This window comes from Lytechinus pictus, chromosome 10, assembly GCF_037042905.1.
Source record: "Lytechinus pictus isolate F3 Inbred chromosome 10, Lp3.0, whole genome shotgun sequence".
NCBI classification, from domain to species: domain Eukaryota; kingdom Metazoa; phylum Echinodermata; class Echinoidea; order Temnopleuroida; family Toxopneustidae; genus Lytechinus; species Lytechinus pictus.
Window position 1 is genome coordinate 6,287,292 of NC_087254.1, and position 16,512 is coordinate 6,303,803.

General features: G+C 36.3%; 1 protein-coding gene across 5 annotated transcripts; it reads left to right on the forward strand.

Moving 5' to 3' along the window:
* The first annotated feature begins 815 nt into the window (after positions 1-815).
* On the forward strand, positions 816-14,736 carry LOC129269014 (dynein intermediate chain 3, ciliary). Of its 5 annotated transcripts, none has more exons than XM_064105196.1 (15): positions 816-874; positions 3,497-3,714; positions 4,865-5,026; positions 5,655-5,773; positions 6,451-6,593; positions 7,399-7,512; positions 8,457-8,596; positions 9,741-9,863; positions 10,367-10,546; positions 11,616-11,659; positions 12,234-12,369; positions 12,799-13,041; positions 13,493-13,651; positions 13,982-14,044; positions 14,568-14,736. In XM_064105196.1, the coding sequence occupies exons 2-14, from the start codon at positions 3,532-3,534 to the stop codon at positions 14,030-14,032; spliced, it is 1,797 nt and encodes a 598-aa protein (XP_063961266.1). In that variant the 5' UTR covers positions 816-874; positions 3,497-3,531; the 3' UTR covers positions 14,033-14,044; positions 14,568-14,736. The 5 variants fall into 5 exon arrangements, with proteins under 5 accessions (XP_063961266.1, XP_063961262.1, XP_063961263.1 ...); XM_064105192.1 differs by having other exon boundaries at positions 823-912; XM_064105193.1 differs by having other exon boundaries at positions 827-912; positions 3,476-3,714.
* The last annotated feature ends 1,776 nt before the right edge of the window (positions 14,737-16,512 follow it).

The following is a 16,512-nucleotide window of genomic DNA, read 5'->3' on the forward strand; positions in this document are numbered from 1 at the left end:
TCTAGTTCTAGTGCCTTGAGTCCAGTACATGGAAAGTGGTACCATTGCAGTCACAGCATTCTATCGTGTCTTGACATGCATGAACTGAGCATTTAGGGCAGATAGCTGCTTTGTCATCTGGTTCACAGTAGCATGTGCCTTTGTAGATTGGTGGTAGGACTTCATAATTCTTTTCTATGGCTTCAGGGATGTCTTGGGTAAGAAAGCGGGACATTGCACGAGAAAGGCCTCCCTGAGGCAGATCATCCAGTGACTTGATCATTTGTGGAAGCATGTCTTCTGAAAACAGTTTGATGCAGATTCCCGAGACCTTGACTTCCTGAGCTGACTCATGAATGCCAATGCTGAACATCTTATGCGAGGCTTTCACAAGATTCACAACACAAGAAACAACATGTGGGACTAGTAAAATTAAAAATAGTTTGCAGATGTCAGTACAGTAGACGACCGGCAATTACTCACTGCAATAACAAATTGTCTATTAGTTGTTTACATAATAAAACAAATATTTGGCCAATATATCGATAAATAATGTAATTTACTTCAAAATTAAAGCACAAATCTACAAAAATGAATCATTACCTTTCCTTCGTCAAGAGAAAACGTACAGATTTTCCATCGATGGGCGCGGCCATTTTCATTATGCCAACTTTACGAAACCTATAAAAGATGAATAAAAAGGATAATAAATAAATCGATTGACAAATTAAATAATGTAAAAAATTATCTAAATTAATATTTTTATTTTTAAATTACAATTAAATTACAATATTTTTTTAATAATGAAATAATAATACCCAACTAAAAAATACACTATTGCGCGTGCGCACAACGTCTGATCGAAGTATCTTGGCAACAGCTAGCTTACAACTTCGTAAGTTTTGGGAGTGATATTAAATGGTATTATTTAAGGTAAAGCTTCAAATCTCGTCTTTCATAATACTCTAGAACAATTCTTACTTTAATAACGTATCTTTTCATATTGTTTTCATGTTTTTTCAGTTGATATTTTGTTCTGATCGAGAGCTAAAAACTGACTTTTCAGGCCCGGCCGCGCGCGCCGGCGGTCGACGGTCTGACGTCGGGAGCGTTGGCCCAGCCGAGGCCGAGGCCCAGCTTAGCCGGGTGGGGGTCGGGTGTCCGGACACTTTATATGTTTGAAGCCTTCTTTTTTTGTCTCTGGATTACACTAAAAATATAAATTCAATAGTTGTAAGTTCTATCTTGGGCGCTAGTGTAGTTTCGCACCTCCCCGTTTAATGGTTTTTAAACATGTACAAAACTACAATCTCACCCTAAATAATTCACAACCTAAAATACCGGTACTTGCATCTGAGCCTCCAAAGTCCAGTAGAAGTTGAATATTTGCCGTTTTGACACTTTTTTACAAAGTTTGACACCTATTTCGGAATCACTCGGTCGCTTGATCAAGCTCAGAGCTGCACATAAGCAGTCGGTACGCGTACAGTACGTACCACCCAGTGAAGTGCAAGAAGAGCGAGTTTTTCTATGGTATCTTCAAAAAGATTTTTTCCCCTCTTTCAGCTTGCACCAAGTATTACGGTAGTGGTTGTGCAGAGTGGTTGATGTTTGTTGTGTGAAGGTATGTGTGTGGGGTGTGCGTGTGTGTGATTTTTTGAATGAAATAAGAAATGTGAAAAATGTGAATACACGTAGATTAAGCGATGAAATAAGAAATAATAATGTAGAGCCTTGTTTTGAACTCTAGGTCAGAGAACTTTCCTTCAGTTTACAATTGTATGCTATGTTGATTGTATGCTATGTTGATTTCATGCTAGTAGTAGTAGATTACATTTTTCAATTTTTCACACGCCGCTGTACCATCTCCATCCATACCACCTGGGACATGCAATGTACATTTCATCCTTTTGTTTGCATGCGCATACACTCACTACATGCAGGGAGGTGATCATATTACGTGTACGTCATTACTCTCAGTCTCGCACACTAACTGCACCTGATATCCATTTAGGTTTACCCTTCGTATAACTTTGATGATTTCTGATTGGTTCCTTATACTCATCCATGCTTATGTTCATCTATGATTGGTTGATTATATACAAATGAATATTTATGTTTGTGCAGTCGGATGGAAAAACAATAAAAAGTGGCAGAGAGAGCCAAGGCCCTGGGAACAATTTTGTGCAAGCTGAAAGAGGGGAAAAAATCTTTTTGAAGATACCATAGAAAAACTCGCTCTTCTTGCACTTCACTAGGTGGTACGTACTGTACGCGTACCGACTGCTTATGTGCAGCGCTGAGCTTGATCAAGCGACCGAGTGATCCCGAAATAAGTGTAAAACTTTGTAAAAAAGTGTCAAAACGGCATATATTCAACTTCTACTGGACTTTGGAGGCTCAGATGCAAGTATTTTAGGTTGTGAATTATTTAGGGTGAGATTGTACATGTTTGAAAACCATTAAACGGGGAGGTGCGAAAGTACACTAGCGCCCTATCTTGTTCTCTATAATATTTCCTCAGATTTTGTACTAAAAGTAAAATAAAAATTGAAACTTCGCTCATAATTTTTTCAAATGACTTTCTAACGTTAAAAATAAAATTGATCGTCCGGACACACAACAACTGGGTATACTGCCACTGGTAGACTGAATTGTGCTAAAATCTCATTTTGATGAGGAAGAATGCATTTTGAATTTTTGTTGTAACAGTTTTCACCAGTTACTCAGATAGTGTCCAGGGAAAATTTACACAGGGTCTTGGGGCGATATCACTCGGAAATTATGCTCAAAAGAGCCATGGAAAAACAAAACAGCCCTGAAAAATCCCCATTCTCTACAAATAATGTTAAAGCTTAACTGATGTTACAGAGCAAGGCAGTACAATGTGGGTTGCAAAAAGTAGCCACACTCTACATACAAATCTGTCTCTGGATCTGGATGTAATACAGTGCAGGACCGTTAGGTATAATGCACCGGGTTAGGAGAGGGCGCAAATGAGTTTGATAGGCCTAGATCTAATTAGAATTGGCAGATATTTTGGGAAAGTGCAGATTTAGATCTTAGACTTAGGCACCTATAGTACTTTCAATTGTTTGATGAACACCTGATTAAAAATGGCCAGCTTCCGGGGCCAGCCTGTCATCACAAGTATAATCTAACTCCTTTCCCACAAAAGTATAGTGGCCAATGATTTTTTTCTGTTGACTATGATTTGTGAAAAAAATCTAGCCCCCATTCTTGGTACTAAAACTATTTTTTCCTCTCTAAATTTTGATATTTTTCCTTCTTAAAGGACATTTTGAACAATTATCTTACAAATCAAGTGGATTGTATATTCTGTAGTCTGATATAAATTATTAATTTTGTGTCTTTATTCTAGGCTGTTTAGCTGATAAGCATGGACTTGTTTATTTGGGTCACGTTTTACTTGAAAGTTAGATTTACACATGTAGATGGGTCACTGACTCACTTGTGATGCCTTCTCATTTCTCAGTATACCTTGTATCTTCTGAAGTTCTGGTACAGGAGTAGAGTAAATCGTCAGTCGCCATGGAGATTGTGTACGTGTACACAAAGAAGAGGAGCGAGTTTGGGCGTCAGTGCAACTTCTCTGATCGTCCTGCCGAGCTCCATGTTGACATCCTTCCAGATGAGAGCCTTGTGTCGAATTTCATAGAAAAGAATCCGGTAGACAGGGGGATACAATGTGTACAGGAGATGTCAGAGCATGAGGTGAGTAATTTATTTCATTTCATTCATTTTCTTTCTAGATTTCCTTTTTGATGTCTACTTATCTGCATGTATGTTTTCCATTCTATCCTTTTTTTTCCCTCTCATCCATATCATACCAATGCTTTGCAATTGAATACCAGTAAATACTCCGTTCTTCTTCTTGTTCTTCCTCAGTTAGCTTTGTAGATCAGCAGAGAAATCCCTCTGAATCCTTTCTTTAGGCCCATTATTGCACTCATCTATGATTCATGCAAAATTGGCTGTAACTCGTGGAATATTTCTGGTATCCAATTCTGAGCCATCCTATATGATATAAACATAGGCATTCATAGATACTATTTATATGAATCAACAAATGCCCATTTTATAATAGTTCGTAAGCATTTACTGTGTTATATATTATATGATGAATCACTTGCAGGAGTTCAACTATTAGTTTAGTGAAAAGTGAAACATAATGACTTGTGTGAATGGATATTGTCTACTCAATGTTGAGGATCTTAACAAAATTAGAGACCTAACTAGTTTCCAAATTACTTAAAGATGCTGATTAGACAGAAACAAGTAACAGCAAGAAAATAGACTGAAACAACTAAAAAAAAAATAGAAGCACAACTCAGAGAAAAAAAATGACACAACAGAAATTTAAAAAGAATAGACTGAAATATACTAGCACACAAAAAGCAACAAACCTACCAAATATCCATTTCCAGTTCACCCGGGATAGTATTGTATTGTATCATTGTTTTGTTGTCCGGTCCAAGATAGCAGCTTATAATATCAGCTCTTCCTGTATCATATGTTGTGCTTAACCTCTCTCATTACCCCTCAATGTGGAAGCGCCGTGGTGTAGCGGTTCTGACTCTTGCCTTGCAATCAGAGGGTCGTGTGTTCGAATCCCACCATGGCCTAGCGTCCTTTGGCAAGGCGTCAATCCACACTTTGCCACTCTCACCCAGGTGCTAATTGGGTACCGGTAGGAAACAACCGTCATTGTGGTTGGTTTAGCAAGTGTGCGCAGGCTGGTGAAATGCTATGAATCTTGTGACTGGGTAATAATAATTGTGAAGCGCTTTGAGCAGTCATAGATTGATAAAGCGCTATATAAATGGCAATTATTATTATTATCTCTCCCCATCCCTCCTCACAGATAAATACAGAGCGTTTTGAAACAGACAGTAGAGGTATCAATCACATTGAAGGAGGCTGGCCCAAGGATATCAACCCACAGGAGGTGGAGCAGGTTCTAAGGTTCAGGAAAAAAGTGGAGAAAGACGAGTCGTACGTCACAGCCGTCCAGAATCTGTCCAGTGTACGTACCGCATCCTTGACTATGTTTTGCTTTTAATAATTTTTTAAAGAGAAATTTTTCTAATTCAATTTGAGTATTTGTATATGAAAAATTATGAACATCTTTCAGTTGTATTAGTGGCAAATTTGAGATTGATTTTTATTGTTAACTTTGAGCGTAAGTAATAGGAGTCAGATTTAATCAAAGTTGCGATTGATCTGAATAAAAGATTATTATTTATATGATTGGGCATGAAATTCTATACATTTTATATTTAAATGAATTAACAATTGTTATGTTTTATCGAGGTATGATATGATATGTGGTATACCGGTACATAGCCAATTTATTTCAATAGGCCGTGGATCCCTTTCTCACATCTTTCAGTTTATGATTTTGCTGTGTAGTGTTTATCATTTCAGAAAAATTCGCATTATAATATTAAAAGACAAATTTATATGTATACACACAGCTTTGAAAAGGGTAAACAAACAGCTTTAATGAGGGTAAAAAAGGTTCTAACAAAATATTTAAAACAGATGGTATTTTGACAAACTTTCTTCAGAATCCAAATCAGTTCTTTTGAGTACTGATTTGTGATATGAAGTGAAGAGATATCAAATGAACAATTTTCATTACTTTTCTGCAGTTGATGGAACATACGATCAAACAAAACAATGCGATTGACATCTATGAAGACTACTTTGCAGACTTGGAAATAGAGGAGGTGGAGGAAACGCCGTCAGCGAAAACCATCAATGTATTCAGGTAGGTGAATCTTTGGCATGCTTGATGAATTTGGCAGTTCTGCAGATCAAGGGCAAAATGTAAAAATTAGATATATTATTGGAGAAATTTTAAATTTACTTCCCATTGGAAGATAAGCAATACAGTGAGATGTACATACAGACTGCTAGAGACGGGAATTGTATTGTATTTGTGCAGAAGTGCAGAAATGTTGCTAAATGGTCAGGTTAATTTTGCATCTAGGCTCTATGTGAAACCATTTTTAATAGAAACAATAACTATGGCCCTTATTAACAATTGGCCTTTATAATATAGTCACTAATGAAGCTTTGTGTACCCTATTTTTTTAATGGTATATTTATGATCAGGATCATTATTGTGGGCGCGTCGTGGTCTAGTGGTTCTGACCCTCGCCTTTCAAACAGAGGGTCGTGGGCTCGAATCCTAGCCGTGGTGTGTTTTCCTTCAGCCTGAAATTTATCCACACTGTGCTGCACTCAACCCAGGTGAGGTAAATGGTTACTGGCAGGAAATGATTCCTCAAAAAGCTGTGTGTACCTGAATCGGTAGCCTAGGTTAGCCGGGTAATAATAATAGCAGGGCCACTGAAGTGCTACCCTGGGTAAATATGCCATTATTATTGCTACTGTCTTGCACTTGAAACAGGCCTCTAATGGTGTTTGTTTTTTTCCTTGCAGAGATCCAAATGAGATCAAGAGACCCGCCACTCACTTGTCATGGTATCCTGATGGGCCAAAGAAACTTGCTGTAGCATACTCAAGTCTAGAGTTCCAGAAATCATCACCAGAGACCAGCATGGATTCATATATCTGGGACATAGGTAAGAAGCGCTTGAACCACAGAAACAATGATTTCTTTTAGGATATCATCAAGCTTTGGTTGTTTGTGTTGTATGTATGTATGTATGTTTTTTTTCCTCTGAAAACTTTTGTCATGTCATACATTGTCATATGTTCATGGTGGGTGTTTCATAAAGCTGTTTGTAAGATAAGGGCGACTTTAAGAACGACTGGTGAACCTTTCGCACGCGCTAAATAATCACCAATGAACATATAATGGTAAACATCATTTACCACAAGAAAGGATCACCAGTCGTTCTGAAAGTTGCTCTTAACTTACGAACTGCTTTATGAAACGCCCCCCCCCCTGGAAATTAACATAAACAAACCACTGACCTTCTTGTTTAGAAGATATATGAGTTTGTCATTTTCAGAAATGTATATTGAATGCTGCACTACACACTTAAAACAAACAGCAATTTTTGTAAAATCACAAGTCGTAAATGCATATATAAATTCTTCCATTGAAGTTAGGCTACAAGGACATACATTTTTGTACAATAAATGTCATGTCAATCATCTTATTTAGCAATAAAGACCATCCTTGTTCCGTTTCTAGTCCCTCTAACATATTTTTTCAAAGTTATTGGTTCAATCATGACGAATATTTCCAGTTTGATGATATTGATGGCATATGGTGTCCATGTTGATGTATCATTACTAAAGTAACATTATTCAATAATTTTCATTAGAGGAAACTTCATGTTGATGTCCTTAGATTTATGATTGTTTTAATAGCTTTTCTCACCCAAATAGTCTTAACTTTTCCTACCATCTCATCAACAGAAAACCCCAACAAACCAGAGTTTGTGCTGAAGCCAGTATCGCCCCTAGTCTGTCTTGAATACAACCCTAAAGACGTCCATATCCTTCTGGGTGGCTGTTATAATGGACAAGTTGGTGAGTTCTTTTGTATAATAATCAGGAAAGCATTTCATGAAACTTTTTGTTTACTGTAAAGTGTTTTAAGCTACTGAAATCCTTGCATCTGATTGGCTCACAGCATGTTCGTCGGGGGAAACCACCGATAAGATGTATCATGCAATGTGTTTCCCTGGTTTTAACTGATTTGATTTTTGATTAATGTAAATAATATTATATCCTACATAAATTAAATCATGTATGCTGATTGGTTTAATTAGCATCATGTGACCAAACATATTCTCACTATCTTGTGATGATGTTGAAAATGAAACGCCCACTGAAGAAAAATTGCCATTCCATGATGTCAATGATGGAATAGTGCACTATTCCATCATTGACGTCACATATCATGACAGCGCAAGCACTAATACGCATTCCGCGCGCTGAGAGCATGGCTCCAGGAAAAGTAGGTCAGTCAGCCCTACAGGTTATCTCGGTTCAGATTAAAAAATCAAGTAGGATATGAAACACATATACCAGGCGTTTCATTCGAAAGCATAGTGGGAATTATCAATCTTCGGTTGGACTGGCAAAATTAATATATTTCCCTCGGGGAAAATAGTAATTGCCAGACCAACCTCGGATAAATAATTCCACTATACTTTCTCATAGCCTTATATATTTGTTTACTATAGTCTGCCACTATATAGTGCTTAGTACAACTGAACAACATCTGGAAATGCTTTGCAGATACAGCCCCAGTCGTTGGATCTTAGCTTGCCAGTACACAATTTACATGCTCAGTCCAGCTTATGAAAATGGCACCTGGCTAGAATGCTCCCCAGGGAGTGGAGATAGTGCACTGTATATGTGGAATCTAACGACTGGACTAACATAATATCTGTGAAGCACTAAGATCTGAATTTAAAGCACTATATATTATAAAGAATAATGTTATATTTCTCCACACTTTTTTTCAGCTTTCTGGGACACAAGAAAAGGTTCACAAGCGGTAGAGATGTCACCGGTAGAACACAGTCACCACGATCCAGTCTACAAGACAATCTGGCTTCAATCGAAGACGGGAACAGAATGCTTCTCAGCCTCCACAGACGGACAGGTAGGACAACTAGGATGATACCTAGTCAGCAGGGCAACAAAGCTGTAACTTCACAAGTCATAAAATGACTACCTCGGCCGTAATGGCCGTCTGACATTATCTTTTTAATTTTGATATTTTAGAATCCTGCAAGTAACATTACAGGCTCATGTGGATAAAGAACAACAGTAATTTTTGCATAGATAGAAAGTTTACTCAAGTTTTATTGAATTCATTAGTTTGAATTTCGCTTGTGTATAACAAGATCAAACTCAAATTCTTACCAAGAAGCACTATGGTGTCAAATTGTATTTGGAAAATAATATCAAATGTGACAAAACACAACAAAAAGAACATTTTTGTTTATTCTTATACACAAATTACAGATGTATAATATCTTGATGATTATGATTACCAGTTTACTGGTAATCATAATCATTTTTGTGGGTGCATCGTGGTCTAGTGGTTCTGACTCTCGCCTTTGAAACAGAGGGTCGTGGGTTCGAATCCTAGCCATGGCATGTTTTCCTTCAGCAAGAAATTTATAGCAGCGCTTTGTATCAGGCAAAAAGCGCTTTATAAATCCAGCTATTATTATTATTTACTTGCATTGATTTGAATGGAATGAATTATGGCTCAATTAAGTCAAACAGTATTATTTCTGTGGTTTGAACAGACCTGCCAACCAGTATGTTTTAGTCGTATTTAGTACGTTTTTGCAACCAAAATACGGCAGTACGTTTTTCTTTTAAAAATACGTTTTTTTTTTTGTTTTTTTTTACAAAATCGTAATTTATTGAGAAAAATCATCTCTATATGTCTGTATTTCATAAAACGTACACAAATATGGTTATAAGATCAATGTAATTTCAGGTTACTTGTTTTTTTTTTCAATCATTTGTTAAAACCAGGATGAGATATACACATGTTTCAATGTTTTTATTTTCATCTGCAAGAGCAGTGCGCATTTTAGCTTGCATGCAGCTTGAGTGCCGCGATGAGCGAGTGCGCCAAGCATTTTATTATGAAATACACTTTTTTGGGGAAAAATACAGTTTTTTTTTCTCACAGAATACAGTTTTTCATTCCCAGAGGTTGGCAGGTCTGGTCTGAATGCCATTCATATTGAAATCATGTTGTATGCTACTGTCATTGTCACCCGCAGGTTCTATGGTGGGACATGAGGAAGCTGGGAGAACCGACAGAAAAACTCATCATGGATCCTTCCAAGAAAGGCAAGATGGAGAATGCACAAGGAGTCATCTCATTAGAATACGAACCAACCATCGTAAGTCCTCTCAGATATGGTGGCAGTTATTCTAGTGGTTTTAGCCTCACTGTGAAATTTTCATGTTACTGCCAAAACGTAATTGATGAAATGATCATTGATTGATATTTCTCTTGCATATATCCAGTATCTATTATCCGCCCAGGATCACTGATGTGGTAAGTGATTGTTAGTTTACCTGACTTCTAAAAAGAAAGATTGAATCCTTGTTCGTAAGCAACTCTCTGGAGGTCCTGGGGTCCGTTTCATGAATTTTGTAATAACAGTTAATAGCTACTAAAATCCTTCAATCTGATTGGCTGATAGTAATAGCTTTTTGTAGAAACTGTTAATTTGTTATTTCGACAAGTCTGCTCCCACTTGCTTTCAAACCTGGGTCACCAGATCATGAGACCAATCCTCTGCTAACTAAGCTATTGCTCCTCAAGGCTCTTGAGATAAGGTCAATCCTTGTATCATGTCCTCGGCTCATACGTCTCCGTCTTTCTCTTTTCAACCTGCAGCCAACCAAATTCATGGTGGGAACCGAGCAGGGTACGATAATCTCGTGCAACAGGAAGGCCAAGACGCCTCCCGAGAAGATCGTTGCCATCTACAAGGAGCACATCGGTCCCGTCTACTCGCTGCAGAGGAATCCATTCTTCCCCAAGAACTACTTGACCGTTGGTGATTGGACAGCAAGGGTGAGTGCACTTTTAAATTTTGAGTCGATATGAACCAGGGCCCCGTTGCATAAAAGTTACCATAATGGTAGCATTGCCATGCAATGGTATCTTTCATGGAATCCTTGATTTTGATTGGATGATGAGCATTGTTACCATGGTAGTTACCATTGGATGGCAAAGTTACCATAATAGTATCATTTATGCAACAGGGCCCTGAAGCAATCTCAAGTCCTCTGCTACTCAAGTCCAGCCATTTTGCTTACCCATAATGCAAAATTCTGAACGGTGTAGTTTTGTAATATAGGCCCAGTTGAATGAGAGCGTGCTAATTCATTACTCATAAATCCATACTGCAACAATTGTTACCAATTGAATTAACAAAAAAAATTCCTCTTGAAGTATTTTTTCCCTTTATATAAATAAAAAATATGAATAGAAATACAGACTAATTAACTCTCTGTATTATTAATGTTAAAAGGTATACTTCAAGACTAGCTATTTATTACACGCATTCAATGAGAGACCATACTCAGTTGACCCCCCCCCCCCCCTTAAAACATTGATTACATAGTGGATGTCCAGGCAGTGTACCCATCAATATTCACTGGTATCACTACAAATGTTCCCCACAGGGCAGGGGAATTCCTAAAATAAATGCACCACTTTTTATGCTCAACCCCAATATTTTTTAATTCGTAATTTATTTCATGGACTGCTAATGGCTTCAGCCATGATATTTTACAACATTCATACGTATAAACTAGAAAACAGAGAGAAATCATTTCATTCAGGAACGCCCCACACATAGATGTTTGAAATTACTATAAAAATACAGTACCCAAACAAATTCTCCTCTGTATGGAGTTGGACAATGCATATTCTATGGAATCGCCCCACAAATACTTAATTTAGTTTAACAATGATTGGCATGCATGGGAAGAGGGAATGCTAGTCTTCAAAATTAATAGACATATTCATTTGGTGTCATTAGAACTAGAGATGTGTCATTTAGCATTTAGTAACAATTTTAAATTTGACTAGTTAGTGAATGCACATAATGATATGATCTTTCATGATTCCTTTGCAGATTTGGTCAGAAGACATCAGGGAATCATCAATTATGTGGACCAAGTAAGTTATTTAAATCGTCATTCTTCACTTCGTTGGTAAAGCATCAAGCAGAGAGAGAGATTAGCGAGTATCATCGTGATAAACATGTCTGCAAAACAAATGTCGCTGTAATAGTTTGGCATCAGGTCTTAGTGCTCAAATATCTAAGAATGGTTTTAAAATATTAAGATTTCATATTTATGAGCAATAAATGAATTTCAAAAGTGAAAATAAAAAAAACTAAGAAAGTAATTGAATGAACAAACGAATGAATGAATGAATGAGTGAATGAATGAATGGATAATAATAAACCAATGAATAATACGAAATTAGGATGATTAAATAAGTAAGATAAGGTAAATAATTAAGTAAATGAATTTTGAGAAGAAAAAAAATCTTTCTAGGAATGATTCTCACAATAATTTGCATTGGTCATCATGTGCATGCATTCAATCATATGATGACTTGCAAGCAATATGTCTCACATGCTTCATATTTTAACAGCAGTAGTCCTTGATGAGTGCTGTGAATAAACCACAACATATTTCATGACCGATAATAAATCCTAACTGCATTCTTCTATCTTTAATTCTAGAAATCACATGTCGTACTTGACCGATAGTTGTTGGAGTCCCGTCAGGCCGGCCGTATTCTTCACGACGAAGATGGACGGCTCTCTTGATGTGTGGGACTATCTCTTCAAGCAGAAAGACCCGACTCTCAGTCTGCAGGTAAACTCAACTCTTAAATCATTTATTTTATTGTTAATTCGCTTTTATTGTTATTATATTTTAGGGCTTCATGCAGGGGCCTATTTCTATCTAAAGTTACAACTTTGGTAACTTTGCCATTCTTGCAATATCTGATGTTAACAGGTCGGTCGCAGAGGTATACATTCATATCAGAGTACCGTTTCATAAAGACTTGAAATAATAATAAATACACAATTTCTGTAGCAAGTTCGCTATCGGCTAATCATAGCGAATGATTTCACGAGCTTAAAACTGTTATTGGAATTATAACAATATTTATGAAATGGCTCCCTAGTTAACACACATCTGTGAACTTTCAATTTTTTATCACGCACACAAAATCACTATTAGCATTATTTATCAATACGAAATATCCTGTTTTTTAAATTGATCGTTACTCACTAATAGGTCAGTGATGATGCTCTGCACAGCCTCCGGGTCCAGGACCAGGGTCGATTGATTGCCACCGGATCTAAGAGCGGAACCACCACGCTCCTGGAGCTGTCCAGTGGGCTCTGCACCATGCAGCGCAACGAGAAAGCCCTGGTGACGGCCATGTTTGAGAGGGAAACCAAGAGAGAAAAGATCCTGGAGTCGAGACAGAGGGAGCTTAGGCTGAAGCGACAAGGAGCTAGTGCTCAAGGCAATGAGGTAGGTTCACCCCAGTTACCTTCCTGTTGAAGGTCAGAGGTCTATTTATCATGATGGGCAATTCTGTAAAATGTTTACATCTGACCCCTTAGAGGCTCTGTTTGCAACCTTCATGATAGGATTTACATTTGTGTGTTTTTTAAGGTCATTTTAATATTTGTAATGCTCTCGTATTTTTATCGCTTAATTAAGAAAGTTTCTAGCCAAGAAGTTATGGAAAGAAGTAATTTTCACCAATATTTGAATTTAAAGTTTAATCCCCCTACTTTACATCAATTTTACAAAAAAATTTACTCTGTTCTTTGTTTATTAACTATATTTAGAAAGAAAGAAAACTGTCCTTAATGTAACTGATTTCTTTAAAGAAAACTGATGTGGCTTTTAGTATGCCAATGAGATAGACAGCTCTGTTTAATAATTCTTATGATTATTTTCGTATTGATATTTATAGGATGATGAAGAAGCAGCACCTGAAGACGAGGAGGATTTGGTGGAAGCCGCTGAGAAGGAGTTCTTCTCGATCGTACAGGCGGACAAGAAGAAGTTTGCTGCTCAACAGGCCAAGCTTTCAGAGCAAGATAATAAGATCATTGAAGAGGAAGATGAGAATGTAAGAAAGAGATGAAAGATTTGATAGTATTGGTGCTTGACTTGTGATGATGGTGGTGGTGATGGTGATGATGATGATGGGGATGATGATGGTGGTGGTGGTGGTGATGATGACGATGGTGATGTTGACAGTGATTGTGAATATGATGGTGATAAAGTTGTGATTAAGATGCTGATAATGTGGTGATGGCGATGATGGAGGTGATGTTGATCATGAAAGTGATAATGAAAATAATTATAATTGTTATGAAGTGATAATGCCCAGGATGATGTGAGAACATAGCAAAGATTCAAGTTTACAATTCTTTTCTTTTCTTTTTTTTGGTTACAGAATGGAAGTGAAAAGAAGGACACAGAAAATGGAGAGAAAGAGGACAACTAAATACAATGCAAGGTACAAACTACAATTAATAATGTTTTATTACTATAATTCTAAACCTAAGAGGATTTTAACCAATCAAGCAAGATTTTTCAGTACTTTTTAAGCTCTGAAAGGGGAGGCAAAAGAACACACTATGCATTAATTGGTACTTTAATCCCATATTGAAATATAACCTCCTTTAGACCCAAGACAAATGTTTAATATTGCAGAAACACTTCACTTCAACAAAATTATATTCTGCTCTCCAAGTCCATATAATAATATTCAAAGAGTAGATCAGAGACAAAATGAATGGGTTCTGATTTTTTTTTTTTTGGGGGGGGGATTAATTTTACTGAAATGTATGAATGCATGCTAATGGGGAGACTATTCCAAATATTCCAGACCAGTAAAACCTACACACTGAACTTTTTTTTTATATTTCGTTATGAAAAAAAAAGAGAAAAAAAACCCCATTTTTTAACGATGATTTAGAGTCATGAAACAATACGTTCCTCCTAAACTCACTATTGTTTTGTTTCGTATCTCTTCTCAGATCCCATTACTGCAAGTATAACAATCTCGAGATGGCTTTGTTTGTTACGCCATTCCCTCAGTGACTTGCTACCAGGGCGTAGCTCTGATGAACTTGTGGTTCAACCATTTCGGAAAGTCATCAAGATGGTGAAAAAAGCGTAGAAAGCATGGATACAAAGTGAACTCAGCAGAGGGTTTGACAGAGTAGACGATAGAATATACAGCAATGGAAAGGGATGATTGCAACATTCCTACCTTTATTTTATATTGGGAAGAAGAGATTAATTGTTGGTAAAAGAAATAAAACTATCTTTTGAGCGTTTTATAACCTACAAAGAAAGTTATTTCCATCAATTGGTTTACAACACAAATCTTAGATTTTTTTTAAAAAGTTGTCTGATATTTCAACCTTTGCTTGAGAAAATGTGGAATTTCATTTCTGAATTCATGGGTGAAATTTACTCATATAGTTTGATTAAAAAAAGTTCAACAAATAACTTATTCAGATTTTGTAGATGTGCTTAGTGGATCAAGTACATCTTTTGAAGAAAAAAAATAATTTAAAAAACACACACCACATTGTGAATTTATACAGATTTTGTAGATGTGCTTAGTAGGCCAAGTATATCTGTTGAAAATGAATTAAAAAAACACACACCATAATACGAAATTTATCATTAATTGTGAGGAAATCACAAGGTTCACACATCATTTCGAGGAGAACTACCATTAAGGTAAACTTTATCTTGATATATTTTTGTGCATTTAAGTCAACTGTATCACTATGAATATATTGGTAATATGAATTTGCAGTACTCCTAACCAGGCTATGCATGAAAAACCCCATAAGCTTAATATTCAGGTTTTTTTTTTTTTGTCTTACTGTTCAAAAATATTTAATTCAGGCAGTAAATGTTGGCCATTTGGTGAAAAAGGACACCAAACACTTTCATTTTGAAAATGTTTGTGGATTATTTAAGAAAACACTATTCAATGATTCTTTAAAGATTGATATTTTTTATTATTTTCCATTCAGTGTAAACAAAGTTAAAGTTCAGAATTTTTTGAGGAGGGGGTAATCTTTTCCATAAATAAAAGAATAAAAGGTATCAAATTTACCTTAAATATAACCCAATAATCTGAAAAAAACAAAACATGTTTACAGCAATTCATTTCCAAGTCAAAACAGTGAAGTCTAAATAACGGGGGAAAAAACTAAAAAAGATATGCAGTGAAGGGAATATTCCCCAATTATTGTAAATGAATCCTATGAAAATATTGGAGTTTATATTGAGAGCTGTGCCTGTGTCATTGTACAGCATTATATTTATAACTGTATAGATTGAAATGGTATCGCAATTCGATGTACTCAATTTGAATTGTACATTTGTATATTTGTTCTAAATAAATGTGTTTTATAAATTACACAAATGTCTTTTGTTCTTTTTTCCAATCTGGGCATTAATTTCACTAAGCTATCGATGATAACTTAACCATCATTGTTAATCCATATCCATTTTAACATTAGAATAATGCCGTAGTCAGAATGAGCTATATTTTGTAATTACAATTAGCAGTTAACTAGACTAAGGTTTATTGGCCTACATGGAGAAGTGTATGTGAGGTGCTTTATAACCGAAAGTATAAGGCGCTATATCAGATGAATATTGGATTGGATGGTAAATGGAACAGTGCTTCTTAAATCACCAAGAAGAGCACAATTATTCATGTTCTATAAAAATGTGTTTGGTATTTGGCAACAAGTCAGATGATAGCCAATAAGGTTAAAGCGCACAATGTTATACAAGCTTTCCCAATTTTTAATTAATGTGACCTGCAAAATGAAATTGTGTCAGACGGTCTATGCAGTGCTTCAGTTAGATTTGAATATCGCAGGTTAGTTTAGTGCATGTATACCTTATCACATTTTATAAAAACTTAATTGAGTACCTATCCAATTGAAA

Bases quoted from the DNA above. Each gene is read 5' to 3' on its own strand.
- LOC129269014 (XM_064105196.1), top strand. From the start codon at position 3,532: ATGGAGATTGTGTACGTGTACACAAAGAAGAGGAGCGAGTTTGGGCGT. The intron at 9,864-10,366 runs GTAAGTCCTCTC...TTCAACCTGCAG, and splicing joins TAGAATACGAACCAACCATC to CCAACCAAATTCATGGTGGG. The intron at 11,660-12,233 runs GTAAGTTATTTA...CTTTAATTCTAG, and splicing joins TCATCAATTATGTGGACCAA to AAATCACATGTCGTACTTGA.